General features: G+C 37.7%; 1 protein-coding gene across 1 annotated transcript in view; it reads right to left on the bottom strand.

The window, feature by feature from the left end:
* LRRC49 (leucine rich repeat containing 49) overlaps positions 1-21360 on the bottom strand; it is a 41558-nt gene that overhangs the window by 19149 nt on the left and 1049 nt on the right. Inside the window, exons 3-9 of the mRNA XM_064668703.1 lie at positions 21126-21213; positions 17662-17761; positions 16973-17176; positions 15398-15464; positions 8977-9120; positions 6561-6622; positions 1167-1314 (exon numbers count right to left, since the gene is read on the bottom strand). Coding sequence (XP_064524773.1) covers positions 1167-1314; positions 6561-6622; positions 8977-9120; positions 15398-15464; positions 16973-17176; positions 17662-17761; positions 21126-21213 — 813 coding nt within the window. The remainder of the gene's footprint in view (positions 1-1166; positions 1315-6560; positions 6623-8976; positions 9121-15397; positions 15465-16972; positions 17177-17661; positions 17762-21125; positions 21214-21360) is intronic.

Raw genomic sequence — 21360 nt, 5'->3', positions numbered from 1 at the left:
AGGGCAGAGCAAGGGGGCAAGATGGAGAGAGATTTTCATTATGTGATCAAGTTGCTCAAATAATACTGACAAAATAATGCCTTTAAAACCAAACTAATTACCAAGTATTCAATTTAGTCAGTATAAATTCACAAAATATAAAAAATCCCAACACACAGAATATCTGTGAGCAAACAAGTATTAAGTATTTTCAATGCTGGGAGTAAAACCTCTCATGTCCCAAGCACTTTATTTTTAAAATTAATGTTTTCCACATACATGTTCTATTTTACATTCTAACTGGCTCTGTTTTATACTAGTGGTGGATTGGCTGCAGGACAACAGGATACATGGCAAAGCAACAGCTGCTGTAATGCAGTACAGCCTTTGTACAAAGCAAATGAGCATTTAAAATAAGGTATGTGATCAAAAAAGATAACACTGCAACACTTGCTTACTGCTGGATAGATTTCTCTTGTAAGGCCATGCTTACACACCACTTTTGAGCAGACATAGAAGAATTAGCAAGGCTATTCCTTTATTAAAAGGGAAAATAGGTGATTTTAAGACACTTGGTGATTGCCCTTCAGAGTGTAGGAGACTTAGTTGTCTGCAAGTCCTCTCTCCCTTATCAAGGTTATTTGGACTTGAGCAGCAGAAACACAAATGAGTTGGGAGAGCAGGACAGGCAAGAAAAGGAGAAATACAGGCACACAAAGTGTGTGATCACCAGGTTTCCTCAGGGAGGCAGATTTAAGAAGCCAATGAAACTCTTAAATGAAAGAAGATACCAGTTACACCAATTTTAGGGCAAACAGACCATTCCTTTGGAAGGAATATGCTGCTCCTTCTCACCTATACAATAAACCAGTAAAGACTGTTAGGAAAGTTCTAACCAAAAACTTTGCAGACTCGTGGCAACTGAACACACAGTATTTACTGCTGAAAAGTTTTAGCACTTCAAAATACACGTTAAGTTGAAGTAAAAAACCCACACCCTTATGTTATACTGAACTAAAGAAAAAAGGTTAAAGTTTTAAATATTGTAATGCCTATGCACCATTCAATTCCATGTTAAATTAAGAAAAAAAAATGTATTCTCAATATACATATATTCACAGAAAACCCTACATTTTACTTCTGAATTTAAGGATCTATTAAGTTTGATGAAAACAGAAATTTCTTACTGTGATTCTCTTCATATCTAGCTGTCGGAGCTGCATCATATGATGGAGAACAGTGTGTTTGTACCATGTCTCCTGAGCTATTGGATTGCCATCAAGGGTGATATCTGACAAAGATGAGGAATCAGCAAGGCACAGAATATCCTCAAAACTGTAACCAGAAAAGTTTAAAGTTTTAATGTCATAGAGTAAGAAGAATTTTGAGATGGAAGATTTTATTTCTTAAGGACAGAACAAATATTTACTGGTACTGAAAAACCCCCACCCATCAATACTGTGTATGATAAATCCAATTATAAGTATTCTGAAATATCAACAGTTGCTGCTGTTAAACTTGTTTATCTCTTCATATATAAACAAAGAGATGCAGAATAAGGAGAACTTGTTAACTATGGAAGCACAGTTTCAAACCCCCCTCTAAAATATGATACATATCAACTCATATTCTAAAAGAAATAATACAAGGTGTATTTGCCATCCAAGGTAGCATGAAAAATATGGAAAATACAAGGAGAAAAGCCAACCACAAACACCACAGAATGATCCTTGGTGTTTGCAACATGATTAATACTGGAAGTAAAACAACTATAAAAGTATATTATCTTCAAAACAAATCAGGATATTGTTCTGAGTTCAGTCTACAAACAACACCAACTTGGCTTCTTAGACAACACTGGGCTTTATTACCTGCCAGTACAAAACTGGCCTGTGTAAAATTTAGAAATTTTACATTTAGAAATGTATAGCTTGTGTCATGCTCCTTTCACTGATGATGGAATGTGAAAAGAAAGCAGCTCAGAGGAAGAGCATTTTCAAACGACAGAGAACTATTTAACTGATTTTAAAAAAGGCTGCACAGTTGTGGCAATAAATAAGACTCTCCAACACCTTTTAAGAAGTTGATTTCAATGTATGAATGTACAACTGTGCACCCAGCCTTGTGCACTTTGGCCTTCAAAAGTCAAGTCTGCCTTAAGCCAAGTCAAACCTTAAGTACGCCCTGAACTCGGGGATCAGAAATCATCCCCACTGAAGAGGTTCACACTGCAGACTGCCACTGAATAAAGTGGCAATTGCTTTTATCATGCAATTATCAGCAGGCAAGGAGTTTCTGCATGATTCCCCCAGTGAACACAGCAAAAAAATGACAGAATAAAGAGGAAGATACTCTGCCTTTGTGCTCAGGGTATGAGAACAACCTAAAAACCAACAGAAAATTAACTATGTCCAGACTGTGCTGAAGGCAGTGAGGGTGCTGAGCACATCTGAAGAATTGGGTGTTCTGTACATGTGGTTAAAGCGACAAGTTTGATTATCATTTTCTGCTTCTTTTTGAGATTCAGTTTCCTCTCCAGAAAACAACTCCTGGAACCACATTTTTGGAAGATTAGGCTGACATATTACTTAAAATACATACTCAACATGTCCTGAAGATGAAAGATATTCTTCCCAAATAACACAGAATTTAGCAAACTTCTAAACACGTTAGAATAAAACAACCAAATTTCCATTGAACAAGAAGAGATTTTGCCTGACAAACGTGAAAATTTCTGGTCTTCAAAATTATTTAAAAATTTAAATATATTTAAAAGCATTAAATATATTTATTCCAAGTACTTCCCACTAAACATTTAACCAAACTGTACTTCTGCCATAACATATGACTTACAGATTTCCCTTTCCAAAAGACCTTCTCCTGCAGGAGTCCCACCAAACTATGGCAACCATCTCTCCTTCCTGTCCTTCTTTCCTCTTAGATAAAATGCTTTTGCTACAATGGTAGTTTCAGCGACACAGAAAGAAAGTGTGAATTTGGGCTAAATTCTCAAAAAGTGTTTCCTGGAAATCTTTTCAGAATAGATCAGTTTTACATCTTGTGTTCATGCTCAGAGTCCTGTATCCAATTCTCCCCCTGCCAGAGGGGATGCAAACCCACTTCTCCTGCCTCATATGAGAACGTGGCAATTACTAAACAGCAGAGCATCCTGGAGTGTTGTAAGCTCAACCTCACCAGTGACACACATTAACACACAAGACACAGGAACACTTATCCTCTGCTTTTTAAAAGCATGTTCCATAAAGGAGAAAAGCTCTGAAATAGAGAAGGAAGGCAACATACTCACTACAGTCTCATAAAACACCTGAGAGGGAACTGTATGTTCAAAAAACATTCAGTCAAAGAGGAAAACTTGGATTTTTTCATATTTCTAACCACCAAACTACCGATGAAAACAGGTGTTACCACAGCCAACCTTTCATTCCCCTTGCACCGCTTTTGTTCAAGCATTTAACAACCTATTTATAAATTTTCATTCTGTTGAGAAAAAAAGGTATGGTCCTGTTTTTATCGGGCTAAGAACGTTCCTTCTCTTGGGTTTCCAAGTCAGCAACCAAATGAAGAAAAACTATTACATGAGCTTGTATTCAACTCTTCCCCTATGGCCAGACAAGATACTTGCTAAATGAAAAAGCCAACAAAGTGCTGACCTGGACAGCAACGTAACAGTGACAATCTGTATTTTGTTTTCAAGACTAAGAAATGGTCTTTCCCAGTGTCACATCTGAAAATATGAGCACTAACCCTCTTCCTGAATCCCAGTGGCATATCTTTCCCGAAAAAGTTTCTGCAACCTTTTCCCTGTACCACAAGACAAATTCAAAATGGGATATCTCCCCCTTCTTTACAAGGGGGATATAGTTCTGGATATATATATGTATTACCTTCAGCCATCAGCTATGAACACTTTCAGTTTGTAACTGCTAAGTATTTTTGGGTTGAAGCTAAAACCAGGACTTCTTTGCTTCAGACCAGCAGCAACTCCTACAGCATTTGGTTTTCACTTCCATTATCTTGCCAATGCATCCTTTTTTACTTGACTGCTCTGCAGAGAAGCAGCAGGATTCTGAGCCCTCCTCTGAGGCGTGAGGTAAAAAAAAAATAGTGATTCAACCCATGATAGATTCTCATGCTTTAAATAGTGACAATTTTAAATGGCATTCCCGAGTCTTCTGCTGAAATATTAATTCAATATGTCAGTGTGTGTCAATGTAAGACTCAGGGATTTTTGCTGACACACAAAAACAGGAACGAGAAAAACTTTCCACGGAAGCATTGCCTGAAAAATGCTATTTTTTTTAAAAGGAGCATTAATAAAATATTTTCATGAAACTGTAACAAACATATTCAAGTTTTGGCAATTTTTTTGTTTGTTTCCATTTGCAGGTTTTTTCTATGCACCTACAGATAAATGAATGAGAGTATTTGTGCACCAAAGAAAATTCAAAGTATTTGTGCTTGTCAAAAAAAAATCAGTTATATAGATGTGGCTGTTTCTAGGGAAAATAATTCTTCATTTTACCACATGGCACACGTTAAACTCAAAAGCACACAAAATCATTTAAAAGGGGTGTAAGAATGTTCAGATGGAGCACAGCAATTCACAAGTATTATGGTTACATAGAACTTCTTCAGTCAGTTCAAACAGTATCAAGCCAAGCATCAAAAACAGACAGTCAAGAAGATCTTGTATATTTAATCATTTTCCTGCTTGAAGACAGATCTACTACAGAACTCAAAATCAGGAATTAATGGGGGTTTTAGCCTTCAGAACTGCAATATGTAATAAAAGTTTGCTATTTAAAAAATCCAAGCTCAATTTGTTCAAAAGAAATTTTTAATTTGTTTTAAAATAATGACTAGTAAATAAAGAGTTAAACTTATCCATCCACCTATCTACCCACATATGTGCACAAAATTTATAGAAGAGTAAAGTCTTTTGTTTAACCTTAAGGGGTTTTTATACCTATTCCAACTGAAAATTAAAACTAAATTATGTATTTGCACACATGTTCTAAATAAATATTTCTAGCTTGCATGAAAACTGAGTTGATTTATTAATAGTTCAACTGAAGCCCCAATAAATAAATAACAAAAATTATGATACAGGACCAAGAAGCAAGCTACTGATCACATGAACTTTGAGAAATTTATTTCAAAACCTCACAGAAAAAAACAGAACATTTTCCCTTCTTTGAACACTGTAAAAATACCAGGAATTTGCATAAAACAATTTGAGAAAGGAGTCAGAAAGAGACACAAAATATACCGAGTATATAAAAAGAGATGGAACTTGCACTGACTGCAGTGATGCTCCCCGACAGCAAGGGAGGCAGTTACTGCAGTCCCCTCCTTGTTCTTGCCAACCTGAGACCGTTTTTTAGAAAACCAGAAACAAAAGGCAAGTCTCAATTCTGGAAATTATTCAAGAGAAGCAAAATGCTAAACTCCTCTTCATTATGCCAACTGAAAACATAAGATAAAAAGGGTTAGCTAATTAACTAAGGGAAGAGCATATTAAAGATCCCTGCAGTTCATCTTTGAATTTTTTTTAAATGCTTAATAGCCATGAGTATTTAAGATGATGTACTGCATTTGTACTTTAAGAGCCTAAGGAACACAGACAAGTAGGTTTGGAGCTGTCTGCAGAAAACATAATGCAGGTCAGCATAAAATGTTTGAGTAGCTGTTACAATAAAAGCCCACACTAAGCACAACATTTTACAGGGAAAGCAGATAGCACAAGAACAGCAAGGCATTTCCAGTAATTAGAACATGAAGCCTCTTTTCCCTACCCCACATTCAATTATTTGATTCTAAACAAAGAAAGCTGCTGGTGATCAAGGGATTAAAAAAAGGACATACCAAACTGAAGATAATGCAGGCACTTTTTTTTTGTTTAAATACTGGCATGAGTATAAAGGCAGACTCGAAAAATGCATTAATATGAAAAGGCACAGAAGACAAACAGTTCTATTTATAACAAAATGGTCTTAGTTACTTGAAACTATAGAAGACCTGCTTTGTGAGCTGAGCTATTCTGCTTCTGCATCTGGTCTGAAAGGGAACCATGAATATACCTTTCAGACTTTATTAATATATGGACAAGTAAAATACAAGCATGAAATAATCTCCCCATTGTAAGCAGAATCTGACTCAGCAGTTTGTGTAACTCCATAAATGCAGGGATGGTATTTTAGGCATAATTTGTACCTTGCATAATGTTGCTCTAACAGACATCTAGGTTAACAGTAAAACAACAGATTCACAAAACCACGTCTAATTTTGACCCCTATAAACAGTATGATCATTTTTAAATTAAAAATACATGTTTCTTGGTACAATACTCATAGTACAACTAACATTTAAATGCAAAGGGTTTAAAGAATTTTCATGTTTAAATTAGAAAATACACAATGGCTTGGTTATGTTATCTGATATATTAGGGGGGAGAAGAAAAGTATCTTTACTCACAGTGTTTGAATTTTAACTGTAATGAAATACAGCTCCAATAGGATATTTCAAATTACTGATAGGAAGCAAACTACTATTTCCCTTACCTAGATATATTGTTGAAGCTGAGGAAGAGACGCTGGAGACAGGGCAAAGTATCCACATCTTTCTAGAAGGAAGAGATAAGAGGCACAAATTCAGTAGCTGAAGTAGCTTTTGAACCTCTCTACCTGGCCTAATGAGACACTTTCATTTCTGGATGCCATAACCTTGCTGCAACACTGATTTCTGTTGAAGGTGCAGCTCCATCTCTCCCCAGTGCAGACTGCAAGGGAGTGTTTCAGTGCAGATCCCCACTCTGCAGAACACGCTGCATCACTTGCAAAGCAAATGATGTTAAAGAAAAAGAAGATAGGGCTGCTGCTGCTTTTTGAACAGGCTTTTGGGAAACAAGCCAAGGTGCTGTCTCAGCACTTAAGCTGCAGGATAAACACGCTAAAAAAAAGAAAAAAAAAAGGAAAGAAAAAAAAGAAAAAGGTTTGCTGAAATAAGGTTTTTGAAGTGCAGTACAGCAGTGCAAGTAGCACCACCAAACAGCAGTGACTCTTCTGTTAGAGAATGATCTGAAGGACTCTGTCACCTTTACAACCTCTACAATTAACATTTTCAAAAAGGAGCGAGCTTCCAGAATAAGCAACTGTAAATTTAATATATGCCACTAAAGACCTTTGCAGAAAACCTCTAAACAGCAAATAGCTCAAATATTAGTAAGATGAAATGTATCAAGTAATATCATTTAACATATCAAGTAACTTCATTTGTGAAATATAAACCCATAACAGACAGATATCACAGTGTGCAGTGACTCACAAACCATTCAGCCTGCACACCTAACTCCTCTGTTCCAAGCCTGCATCTCCTTACCCTGCTTGAAGCCAAGTGGACACAAAGCTCAGAAATGGAAAGGAGCATCAGAGCTCCCTGCCTTGATTTTGGCCACACGATCAAATCTAGAGCTCTTCCTCCCTCCATAAGATTTGTGACACATCTACAGAGCATTCCAGAACTACTTCATTCCAACCAAACAGGTGAACAAAGGCAGCTCTAAACAAACCACGGAGCTGCTATTACTGAAACCCCAAATGTGAGCTACCAGGGGCTGCTGAGAGTCCCTGCTGGGTACAGTGAGCAGGGCTTACGTGCTCAAGTCTGCAGCTGCAAAACTCCTGGTCAGAGCTGCTCTGAATCCTCACAGGTCAGACCATGGAAAGCTGGAGTTCACAAAAGAATTACATCTGGACATCCCCTCTGCCCCCAAGGCTACTCAGTGCTGATGCCTAAAGGGGTGGGCACACATGACATCAGTGGACATACACATGAAGACAGGCATTATAGGGTCGCACATGATAATTCTTTAGCATCAATGATTTCAACTAATCACTGGAGAAGACAAATTCCCATAACTAAAATGATACGTTACTGCCCTGTAAAATATGTTGGAAGTCTCACAGGTGTGACAGCAAACACTAGGCAGGATTATTAAAAAAAAAAAAAAGCCTCCAGCTACTTCAGTTTTTATACAAAGTCTTATAGGGCAGTAGACATAGAAGGCAGGAGCTCTTTTGTGAAAAGATGGTGAACACCTTGAGCAGTCCTCCTTCAAGTCTAAGATCAAGCTGCAGGTGACAAAATCCAAAATTCTAAACTTTTAATACCTCAAAGCAAACAAGCAGATCAGTCTTTCAAAGAAATAGTGTCCCTAATTCACAACAAGGAAATAAACAGTTATTTCATAGCTCATGGTATGTATAGATTCGTGCTTTTAATGCCATACAAGCTATAAATAAATACTGCTTTATTTTAAAAGGCTCTTGTTCAAAGAATGTACTTGCCATACCTGAACTACAGCTCAAATTGCGCAGTGAAAAACTTTATTTTTAGAACATGAAGACTTACAATGCTAGGCTGAAACTTGAACTGGGAAATTCTGCTTTTATGATCAATACCTCTTTTCTCTGCATTTGCCCCAGAAACATTCTTAAGATCATGAAATTTAAGATGATCTGACTGCTTAGCTAAACTACAGAAATTGGGACTGTTTCTAGAAAACAAAATTGTGTGGAAGAAAAGTATCTAAATTTGTATGCAGACCACAAATCTGCTCCAGAAACTCTTTTTACCCCCCTGCTAGAGAAACGTCATGAGATTTCAAAATTTGAAGCACTACAAGTCATCACAGAATCATAGCAAAGTTTGGGTTGGAAGGGATCTTTAAAGGCCACCTAAGTCCAGCCTCCCTGATCACATTTAAAGACAATAACACCAAAAATTAATTTCTCTTTTTTTCACCTTTATGTTGTGAACTGAAACCTTGCAGGAGAAAAACATGAGTGACACAACACAGGAAAACACAAGATTTCACAAATCTGAAATGCTGATATGGTTTAAAGAAGTTATAGTGCATTTTGTCAAAATCAAAGAAAAGGGGAAAAAAAGGAAAAATGAAAGAGTTTTGCTCCTTACTATAGCAGAGACTTGATTATGACGAAGGTTGAGCTCTGTGAGGGAATCCAGTCCATTCAGGTTTTCTACAATGGTCAGTAGGTTTCTGGCAAGGTTTAACACCCTCAGCTCACTCAAATGACCGATGTTCTCTATTTTAGTAATCTGTGAAAGAGTATGATAAAGATGCTCACTGTGGTTTAAATGGATATAAAATAGATACACATTGCACATACTTTTTGTAAAAAAAAGTAAACATGAACAATTGAGTTAATGCAATAGCATGCTTGTGGATTTTTATAAACCATGACACTCACGTCCAACAGCTGAAAACAAGTTACAGTCTGCCAGAAACTCAGAATGAATATTCACTAACACCCTTCTGGCCATGCTGCAGTAAACCTCAGTCAACATTTCCTTCCTGCCATCAGAAATCAGGTTACTTCAGCTGTGCTGCTCTGTAGCAGCAATCTCAAAGACACCATAAAACCAAGACAACGCTGATGATACCAAGGTATGCCAAAATGAGGATATTCTGTGCATGGTTCACCCTTAATTTGTCTGCAGAGACACTCAAACAAATCTCCTGGTGCCTATGCTGCAAGAATAAGCAGCATCTTACCTTCCTACCATCACAGAACTCTGCACCAATTTCCCTTCATGACTCTTTAAGTCAGCAGCAGCACTCACAGCTCTATCTACAGGGGTTCCACAGACAGATTTTGCAGCAGGTCATGAGGACAGGAACCTGCTGTGAGGCAGGGGCCAGTAGCACCCACAGCCTCTGAAGAAGAAAACTATTTGAAATTGCAGCTTGAAAGGAAGTTTTATGAGCAGGTAATCGCTGGGATCAGAAAGACATACTCAAAAGTTAGGAAAGAAGCAGCAGCATCCTTAGTTGGGATACACAGCACATCTGCTTGACAGTCCTCAGCACTTCAGCAACTCATGGCTTCCTGTGATTAGAAAATGCAGGGATCAAACAAAGAGACTGAGCTACAGTAAACAGGCAGCTGCCAGAGGTTTGCTTTTATACTTTATACCCTATTCTAAAGATTCAGGTGACAATGAAAAAAAAAAAGGTAATAAAAAGAGTAAAAATAGCTAATGATCTTTAATTTTATGTTTAACTTCTGGAAAAACAATTGTGTTTTACAAAGGCATTGATTACTGCTCTGGTGACACAACATGGGTTCCCTCCCTGCTGTTAGTATTCCTCAGTGATCCACATAAGGTTGTCTATGCAGATATTTATTTCTCACAGTGGTCTGTCCTCCAGCCCCCCTGCAGACACTTATGCATGACTTGCATACAAGGAGAAGGGGAAGCACAGTCACTGCATGGGGAATGTGCTTGTCATACTCCTGGTGAAACCTGTGCTGTGTGGCAAAAAGGCAGCAGGTTTTCCTGTGGAAAAGACTCCAGCCAGCCACCCTGGGGGGCAGTGCATCCAAGGATACAGGGCACAGAGCTACTAACAGTGTCCTGACATTGTCCCTTTCAATGAGAATGATCATCTGCTGGGCCACTGCAAGCCCCCTCCAAGGCCCAGGCCTCGGGCACACCTTCCCTGGAGTCACCTTCCCAGGGACAGTGAACTTCCTGGGGCTTTAGACCAGCACAGCCCTGGCTGTGCCAGTTTACAGCAAGCTCCTGACACTTCCTGGAATAGAAGAGGCAAGGCAGCTATTATTTAACAGTTTGAGGTGGTAATTTTCATGTATGTACCCACATATGTCTGTGGCTTATGACTGGAATATGCTGCTATAAACAGTACTTCAGCAATTTTTCTATTAAAAAACACACCAAAGTAGATACCAAGACCAAAATTAAATAACATCCTAAGCCTGCTTTTGATTCAAGTGCTAATTAAACTATCCACTTACGTGCATTTTATGCAGGGGAAAAAATTATCAGGATACAAAAATATTACAGCAAGAAGAACAGAAAATGCCACCATTTAGAAGAATATATTTAGACAAAAAAAAAACCTTGTAAAAGCAACACTGAGAGCAGATGGCTGGCAGGAAGAGCACAGACCTCTGCAGATATCTGCTTAGCCAGAATTACTGCATGCCACAGGGTGGAATATTAATCCTGGCATTTTACTGCTACTGCAAAGATAATGATTTCATCAGCAATGTATAGAGATACTCTCACACTTTGCTAACTCTTCAGATTAACTGTACTGGATTTCCTGTTTCAATTATTCATGCCCACATGAAGGGACACCAGCTTCTCATATATACTATTAGATATGGAATAATACAAGTTATTATCACCTTTTTGGGGTGATTCAAGTAACACTTTGATAATACCGTAAAGAAATCATATCTATGTCTGTTTTCTATTAATTATAAATAAAAAAGGATTGTTAACCATTTCTATTTGCCTTTTCAAGTACACAAGTCAAAGACTACTTGTAAACACTGAACAAAACCACTATTCTGTTTTCTTGTTTGCTTGTACCTTTGAATACTTTGCTATGAAACAGAGCTCAGGTTTTTTTGCCCCTAATAATCACTCATTAATAATTAAATTGCACAAATAATTAAATGCACAAAAGTTGCATCTTTTAAAAAACATTTCTGAGATTACTGAAAAGAAGTTCACGTCTGTAAAAAATCAGGTTTCGTTATTTGTCCTTTTACTGACTTGACATGACTATATTTTGAACTTTTGGCAAGAAAAGTAACTCACAGAACTAAACAGAACACAAGAAATTACTCCAATGATTTTTTATACTTCAAGCATTCTAGAATAAAATTCCTGTGTAGGGTCCCTGAATGATGCAGTATCCTGTGTCCATATTAGTGTGTTAATCATAGAAGCAGAGTCTCTATGTGAAAATTCAATCAGTGGTACTAAAATGCTGTATTTTTACAAACTTTTACTGGGCAGTATTAGTATCAAGAGCCTTAATAAATCATGTAGAAACACAGGTAAAGAGTAGTTGTATGACAAAAGAATTCATATTTTGTCATTTTTGTGAGGCATATGCATTAAGTGCAGAATTTCATTAGACATAACACTGGGGGGGGTTAACTTTCTTTTGACCACTTATTACATGAAGAGATTTTTTTAAGTATAATGCCTTTAAAAACTTGATTTGAAAAAGAAAAGAGAAAAAAAATCATACAAGGTTTATCATTTAGCATTGTGGAATACCATACCTCAATGTTTTAAAGTACATCTGGTTCCCAGTATATTTCTCACTTGGCAGGAGAAGTTTCAAAGTACTGAGCAAATCATATCATCCAAAGAACCCAGTATGCAAATAAACCAGAATACTTTCCCAAAAGTCAACAAAAATGAATTTTTTCTCCTTCTCTTTTTCCTCACCTCCAACCTTTTGGAAACATTACATCTTTAGAAGTTTCCCAATCTGCATTCCATCTGCAGGACTGATTTACACTCCCAGAGAGAGGAAGGGAGGGACTAAGATTAAAATATGAATCCAGCTTTACTCTTAACTGCTGCTACTCCATGAACATTAACAAGAGTAAATAAGTTCTAGCTAGGCTCTAGAACTATTTTTGATAAATAAAATTAGTAATATTCATATTCTGGACACATCCTATTTGAGTATTTATATTCTGCATCAGCTGGAATAGAGTTAGTTTTCTTCTTAATAGCTGTTACAGTGCTGGTTTAAATTTAGTGCAAGAATTATGTTGGCAACATGCTGATGTTTCAGTTATTCTAAGCAGTGCTTTCCCTAAGTTAAGGCCTTCCAGTGTCTCGTGCTCTGCCAATGAGCAGGGGCACAAGTCGTGAGGGCACAGCCAGGAGAGCTGAGCTGAACTTGGCCGAAGGGACGTTCCATGCCATGAAACTCCTGGTGTATAAACTGAGGGGAGCTGGCCAGGAACTGCCAGTTGCCTGTTGTGGACAGGCTGGGCATTGGTCAGGATGTGGAGAGCAGCTAACTGCTCACCTCTTCTTTCTCCTGGGTTTTATTCATCTCTCTTTCTCCTTTTCATTACAATTACTGTTATTATCTTTAGAATTGGATTTTAATTTGATCCAATTAAACTGTTCTTACCTCAACACACAGGTTTCACCTGTTTTTCTGATTCTCCTCCCTGTCCAACTGCAGGGAGGGGTGGTGGTGGTGAGCCAGGGGCTGGTGGTATTTAGGTGCTGGCTGGGGTTAAACCACAACAATCTACTCAGATGCCCACTGAGATCTCTCATCTTACATAGAACTATTGTGTACAATGAAAACAGCTAACATTTTTTGATAGCCTAATGTATTTCCAGTACTTTACTATAACTTGGACACAAGGTCATTGTTCAACGATCATCTGGGATCACTGGGAACATAGAAATGATTCTGAGCATAATTAACAATGCTCAATGATTGTGGTCCTTCTGCAGAACACCACTGACATAAGGCTGGCTCTAATTTTACTGATCTGTTTTTTAAATTGTTACATTCTGGAACACTGGAAACCGTATTTTGAAGTTCTCAAAGCCAATTCTGCTGTTGAAATCTGTTCTTCAAAAATTTACAATGTAGAAGAAATATCTCCTAAGATAGACTAGAAGGCTGCCCTAAATAAAAATACCACAAATTTAAATAGAGTTAAAAGAGCCCCTTATTCACTGTTACATAAGCAAACAACAACAACAAAGAACAGCCTTCAAACAGGGCACTAATACACTAAGCAGATACATCAGCATTTCTTCCCTTCTTTATGCCTTCAAAAAGAACTAATACTATGTACAGCAGATTGGTGTTTCAAATTTTGAATTTCTCAAAGACAGGAAAAAAGAATCTAAATGGGATAACTTGCATATCTTTAAACTGGAAAGGAACGAAAAGGTAATTTATTAATAAAAATGAAGTTCATAGTCTTTATTAGGTCTTTCCATGAAAAAATACAATAAACCTATCAAAAAAAAAATGCAAAAAACCCCCAATTCCATTTTTTAATATTTCTGCCCTTCACATATACGTTTATGATTCAAACATTCCGAAAACCAAAATAACTTACTATATTCCACAGTATTAGTTCCTTGCACAGGGTAATTTGTTATGTTCTCTGGATCAAAGTAGGACTACCATTATGAAGCTGATCTAGCAACAGCCAGCTGGGCACTATGCCCACAACTCCTAGTAAAGTTGTAATTAATGTAAAGAGAGTTGTACAGATACTTGAAGGGAAAAAAAAAAAGGAAGGGGGGAAAACCAAGTCCGATCTACATCACACTCACTTGTAAGAGCTGTGCATGATGTGTTTCATTGCCATCAGTGATTCCTTCTTTTGTGCTGTGAAAGTGTGCTGACTGGCACAGCTTTATCTGCAAGTATTTTTATCAAAAACATAACTCCCCTTCAATTTCCAACAGCAGTAAGAAAAGGATGATAACCACACAAAACCTTAGAATGAACACGTTTGGAGATGGCCAAGACTCCAAGGGCATTGTCATCATCTGGTCCTAGACTGCCTCTGCCCCTGCATAACACACACACTGTTTGCCTGGTGTTACTCAATGCAGCCCCAAACTTACTGCAGCACTTTTAACAATAACTCCCTATAGTGCTGGCTTGTCTTTGTCTTTTTTTTTTTTTTAAAGCATTTCCACTCTTTACTGTCAAGCAATTGTATAATAAACACACAGAGAAATAAAAAATAAAAACACAGAGAAATCAGTAAGACATTAAAACCATCAAAAGAGGAATGCAGAGAATTCACACATTGGTCCTATACAGCCTCAATAACCACATGTTGTTTTAAACATCTGAATTATGGGACATTTTGTATTACATGTGGTTTGAATTTATTTGACAAAGAATACTATATCCAGCTTGCCCCTGATACTCCATGCTGCTTCTGACATACCCATTAAACAAAAAATCTTCTTACATGTACTACAGCTAAAGCTTTATGCACCCCTTGAAGCACAAATGATTGTTTAGTATCAAATTGAAGAACCTGAACAGATGTTAAGTGACCTAAGTCCCTTCACAAGCACGAATCAATGAAGAGCTCAGACCCACTCTGCTTTTTCCTGCACAAATTTAAGTCTTCCAGTAAGGGATCTGGTTTTGTAAGACCACCAACAGTAGAAACAACACAACAATCAATGGGATCTTAAAATTTTATATGACTTCCAAGACTGTGTTACTTTAACTGCACCACAAATACTTGTGGTAGATGACTATTGTGTAGGTGTGAGTGTTATTACACCCAGGGGACTCAATTTTAACTGCTGAAACTCTCCTGAAGTACAAGGCTGGAATTACAAGAGACTTAATACAAAGATTCAAAATAAACACCATGTCCCCTTTTATTAATTTACTTATTTCTGTGACCTCAAAAGTTGAAAAATTTGCCACCAGTTCCCTTTCAAGAAACAATAGTTTTAGTAAAAGGCACAGCACACACGTGATGTCTACACAAGAAAAATAAGTAATCAAGTTATTGTACTATACCTGATTTCCATGGAGATCTAAAACATCAAGGTTTTTTAGGTTCTCCAGATTTGAGATCTTCTTTATTCTAAAAGATTTCAATTATGACATAGATTATTTTTAATATTAGATTAAAAGTATTTTTCATTAGCCATTTTTTCCTGACTACCAAGAGTAACAGAAGAATAACAAAGTTCTGAACCATGAAAAAAAAATTAATAAATGAGTATGCCTTAGACTATTACCTTCCTGACTGTCAATAATGCAATAGCAGCAGTATGTATGTGGCTATTCCAGAGAGAGAAAAAGGAAGGAATCCTTGCTCCCCTAGAAAACAAAGTTGACAACCAACCTATCCAGATACCTAAATAATAGTAATTAAAATAAGAATCTTACTGGCAAACAGCTAATTTCAAACCATTTTAATGAAAAACTATAGTGACACAGGCTTTTGAGTGTTTGTTAAAAGAACACAGAACTAAAAAAACCCTGAAAGCCCTTTCTAGACAAGAGAGATCTCTAGGTTTGGCAGTACGTCTTCTTACCTGAACAAATTCATTTTCTTAAAACTTCTCTGTCCTGTGCTATTTTCTCAGATTCCAAACTAGGCTATTATATTCTCAACAGCATCATCTACTGGCTGATGATATTACACACATGTGTGTTAAGCATTTGCTTCAAGAGTAACCAAAGATCACACAGAGATCAAGCTGAAAACAAGTTGCTTTCAGCTGTGTCTGACCTGTAATCAATCACTCCTGAGTATGTCTAATCCTAACTATCCCCAAAATATAGTTCTAGGCAAACAGGCTAAACTGCACTGGTTATGATATGGAAAGTAATTCCTCATCTTAAATTTATAGTTCCCATGCCCCAGTATTTTACTATAAACAAAATTGATATCTACAAGTGAGATTTTTAATACCAAAGCTATTAGCTCCAGTAATACACTGCACTACTGAAAGTTGTCAGGTTTGAATACAGGATGAATTGGGAGGTACATTCTTTATAATCTACACATAATTGAAATTTGTTCACCACTTCTCACTACACTGAATATAAAGAAAATAAGGAGAGTTAACAAGATGAGAGCACAGCCCTTAAGTACGTGAGCAATTCCACAGATATTTCTATTAAATTATCAGTATTACAGGTTTAAAGATCAGAATCAATAAGTAAGCATCAAATTCATGACTCCTCTGTCTGGTGTTTTTCCCAGCTAAATATATCAGGCAGAAATACTTCCTGTAGGTTATAAATAATCAATGAATGCTCCAATTGATGTGAAAAGACATTCCACCTGTCACACCAATCTAAGAACACACATTTAACAGCTGATCAGAATAGAAGATTAGATGCATACATACAAAGTACTTCAGAATTATTGCTAAAATATATGTAAGAAAGGAAGTTTCTGAAGAACATGACACACAAAAGCTGTGTCCTTTCTCAGCAGGATCCCTTAGGAAGTGTTAGGGATGGTCTCAAAGCAACATCACAAACTGAGAACTGTAAGTAACAGAAACAATGACAGATCACAGCTGTTACACCATAAAGCACACATAGGGTGCTTTAAGTTAGTTTTATTATTTTTACCTGTTCTTTCCCAACAAAAGGACTCTCAGGGATCTCAAAGTTGAAACCCCACTTATTTCCTCGATCTGATTATCATATAAATCTAAGAAAACAAGGTGGTGAAGATTAGAAATATTTTGGATCCGAGTTATAAAGTTATGTTGGAAATTCAAAAGACGAAGATGATCTTCCCCATCAATAACTGGGCACACTGTCAGTTTTTGCCTGGAAGAAAAAAAGAAACAAAAAAAACCAAACCACACATGTAAGTAACAAATTGGTAACCCACCTTCAACTCACCCACTCTGACTGACCAGAGGGAAGTATATTATCTTAGTTAAGGTAACATGAAGGTAATTAGGTTTGCTAACTAAAGTCTGTAAATAAAGTAACTCCCCCTACCTATTAAAAAATCAGCATGAAAACATAGCAGAAGTGTTTCCAAAATTTTCTGAATTCCTCTCCTCTTAGTCAGAGATTTGCTTGTTACATGGAAACTACATGGAAGTTTTGTGTTGTGACCACACTCAAATTTGAACAGATGCAGCCTCACAATTTTTTAAGTTTTTCATCAGATACTGTATAAACAGACAGTTGATATCACAATTCAGTGTTCCATGTCTATGCAATTTTTCTTTGGTTTATAGAACTTGACATTTGAAATATAAATACATTAGTGTGCTGTGGCATGTGCACTGTCACCTTCCCACCTTTCCAGGGTAAGTCTATCAGAGTTCAGGATTTTTTCTTCAGCAGTGCGTTGCAACACAGGAAATGTTATTGATGAACTGCTCCCAAAATTTGTGTTATCTATTAGAAAAATCATACAGAGAACATATGAATTACTTTTTTGCAAGTGCATTTCATTAACTACAGGTGTTAAATGCAAAATTTTCTTGCTTATTAAGAATAAAGCATTACATAGTATACAAAGTGCTTTTTGCCTCCATTCAGTACTACGATTTATCAGTTTTCTTTCCTGCTATTTTTTGTTTTCAACTATATCCCCCTAAATCCTCTTTCCAAAGTACATCCATTCGTTTTATTTCTGAGAGATTTTTGGTCAAGAATTTGTTGTAAGCAGATATTTTGTAGACCCTTTTATTTTGATTAGAATTACCCAGTGATAATTACCCAGTTTTAACATAAAGCTGTGTAATTGTTTCATAATTTCAGAATCTCAACTTAAAGAAGGTATTTCCTAACTTAAGATAAATTTAAAGACACGGATTAGGTGGATATTGATAGAACTAGAAACTAAACCACTAACACATCTATATGTTTGCCCCTTTTTTCTTTTTTATTCTCTTCCTTCAAATAAATCAAACATTAACAGGAAAAACATTAATTCTTCAACAAAGACAACTACTATAGTACTATAGTTGTGCCTGGCAGGGTTATGGAACAGATCATCCTGAGTGCAATCACACAGCACCTTCAGGATGGACAAGGGATTAGACCCAGCCAGCATGGGTTTAGGAGGGGCAGGTCCTGTCTGACCAACCTGATCTCTTTTTACGATCAGGTGACCCACCTGGTGGATGAGGGGAAGGCTGTAGATGTGGTCTATCTAGACTTCAGCAAGGCCTTTGACACTGTCTCCATAATATACTCCTGGAAAAGCTGGTAGCCCATGGCTTGGACAAGTATACCCTCTCCTGGATTAGGAACTGGCTGGAGGGTCGGGCCCAGAGAGTGCTGGTGAATGGAGCTGCATCCAGCTGGCGGCCGGTCACCAGTGGTGTTCCCCAGGGATCAGTGTTGGGCCCAGTCCTGTTTAACATCTTTATTGATGATTTAGATGAGGGGATTGAGTGTATCATCAGCAAATTTGCTGATGACACTAAATTGGGAGGGAGTGTCGACCTGCTGGAAGGCAGGAGGGCTCTGCAGAGGGATCTGGATAGACTTGAGAGATGGGTTGATTCCAATGGGATGAAGTTCAATAAAGCCAAGTGCCGGGTCCTGCACTTTGGCCACAACAACCCCATGCAGTGCTACAGGCTGGGCAAAGAGTGGCTGAAGAGCAGCCAGGCAGAAAGGGACCTGGGGGTACTAATTGACAGGAAGCTCAACATGAGCCAACAGTGTGCCCAGGTGGCCAAGAAGGCCAATGGGATCTTGTCCTGTATCAAGAATGGCGTGGCCAGCAGGAGCAGGGAAGTGATCCTTCCCCTGTACTCTGCGTTGGTGAGGCCACACCTTGAGTATTGTGTTCAGTTCTGGGCCCCTCAGTTCAGAAAGGATATTGAGGTGCTGGAGCGGGTCCAGAGAAGAGCGACAAGGCTGGTGAAGGGACTGGAGCATAAGTCCTATGGGGAGAGGCTGAGGGAGCTGGGGTTGTTTAGCCTGGAGAAGAGGAGGCTCAGAGGTGACCTCATCACCGTCTATAACTACCTGAAGGGAAGTTCTAGCCAGGTGGGGGTTGGTCTCTTCTCTCAGGCACTCAGCAATAGGACAAGGGGGCACGGGCTTAAGCTCCGCCAGGGGAAATTTAAGTTGGATATCAGGAGAAAATTCTTTACAGAGAGAGTGATCAGGCATTGGAATGGGCTGCCCAGAGAGGTGGTGGATTCACCATCCCTGGAGATTTTTAAACGCAGATTGGATGTGGCACTGAGTGCCATGATCTAATAAATGGACTGGATTTGGACCAAGGGTTGGACTCGATGATCTCGGAGGTCTTTTCCAACCCAATCGATTCTATGATTCTATGATTCTATGATTCTATTCTATGATTCTATGATTCTATAGTGAGTTAGTTCATTATTGTCTAAAAGATACCACTATTTGAGTAAAACAATTTGTTGTTCAACTTAGAATCTTTTCAGTGCTACTCTTAACATTTTATCACTAGCTACTCTAGCAACATTATGTATCCTTGAAAATCAAAACAACTGTGAAGGAAAAAAAATTGGAGACACTAAAAAAAAAAAAAAAATCAAGATTGTTGCAAAAGTCTTAAATTAGTTGTGTCACATGTGTTTAAGCCAATAAACATAAGACCAGGGATTTAACAATCAGTCTGAAACATGACAGGATGGCAGTAAAGTAACCTTTTTCCTTCTACTGTCATCCTCCTAAAGACATGTGTGAAAGGTCCCTTTCATTACAGAAAGATCTATAAAAAGCCTCTGTTTAAATGCCTATCTTATATTTTTGAAAAATATTTCTAGTGGTTTCCTGACAATGACCTACTAACCTCCCTTAATATCCAAAGAGAGCACTAGGAACACTTCTGGTAAGGCACCCAGCAAAAGAGAGAGAGACTGATGTTTCTCAGTGTTACCTGAAGCATGTGAACTAACACTGGGGCTGTTCAGTCAGGATCTGGATTTTGTAGGTGTGTGAATGGAAGTCTCACCAAATCCTGATAAAGAACCTGTGCTCTGCTTCAACTCCAAACCAGACAGTTCTGTCAGACTGGATGGGACTGGGAGACAGAGCTGCTTATTACACACCAAAGGACTTAATACTCTTTGGTCTCCTGCGCAGGGAACAAAACCAAGCTGCAGACTTATATTTACTCCATAAGTTGCATAATATCCCTAAAAATCAACCCATTCTGAGTGGTTGCTGGTCTCTATTTTTTACCAGAATGAATAAAGAATAGCCATAATATTTAAATTGCTCTTCTATCCTAGCCAATCACTGTTTTTACATGACAGGCAAGCAGCAGTGGCACGTCAAGAAATGCTGTTTCAAAGCTCTTCCAGTCCTCACCACAGTTAGCAGTGATATCACCAATATCTTGCTTTTCAAAGCCAAAAGCACACAAGCACAACAGGAAAATTATCTTTTCATATTGGGGTTCTGAATTAGAAACTAATTTTGTCTAAATATATTAAGATGTTAAATGTCCCATAAAACGTTACAAGAGAGAACTGTGTGGCTTTTTGAGGGAACGAACAGCAGGGCACTTGATAGGTTGTGGCTTTGTAGGTAGAAGAAAGAATGCTCTTCCATGAGGGGAAAACGTGTGATGAGAAAAGACATCTGCACCAGGACAGCAAGTTAAGGATGTAATGCAACAGTAATGACATTGAATTACTGTAGGCAAGAAGGAAAAGCCCTCACTCTTACATATTCTAATCATGACACAATCTCTCTTTACTGTTCGGTTAATAAAACAGAGATACAAAAGACAAACAAAGCAAACCCTACTGAATATCACCTTGTCTTCCTGAATAGTTTTTTTCCAGATCATGCTGCAGAAGTCTGTTGTGGAAAGATGACGGTTCTTTATTTATCCTGAATTCAAACTGTAACACAGCATTTAAGACAAACGTTAAAGTTTTCAAATGCAAATAACACCTACACAGACAAACACAACCTCAGTAGTAACTACGATTCTCAGGAAATTCTACTAATTATTTAAAAAAATAATACCTTCTCCAGTAAAAGGTTTA

This window comes from Pseudopipra pipra, chromosome 12, assembly GCF_036250125.1.
Source record: "Pseudopipra pipra isolate bDixPip1 chromosome 12, bDixPip1.hap1, whole genome shotgun sequence".
In the NCBI taxonomy this organism is placed as follows: Eukaryota; Metazoa; Chordata; class Aves; order Passeriformes; family Pipridae; genus Pseudopipra; species Pseudopipra pipra.
Note: the sequence above shows the minus strand (reverse complement) of the source record. Positions and strands in the feature narration are given on the sequence as shown.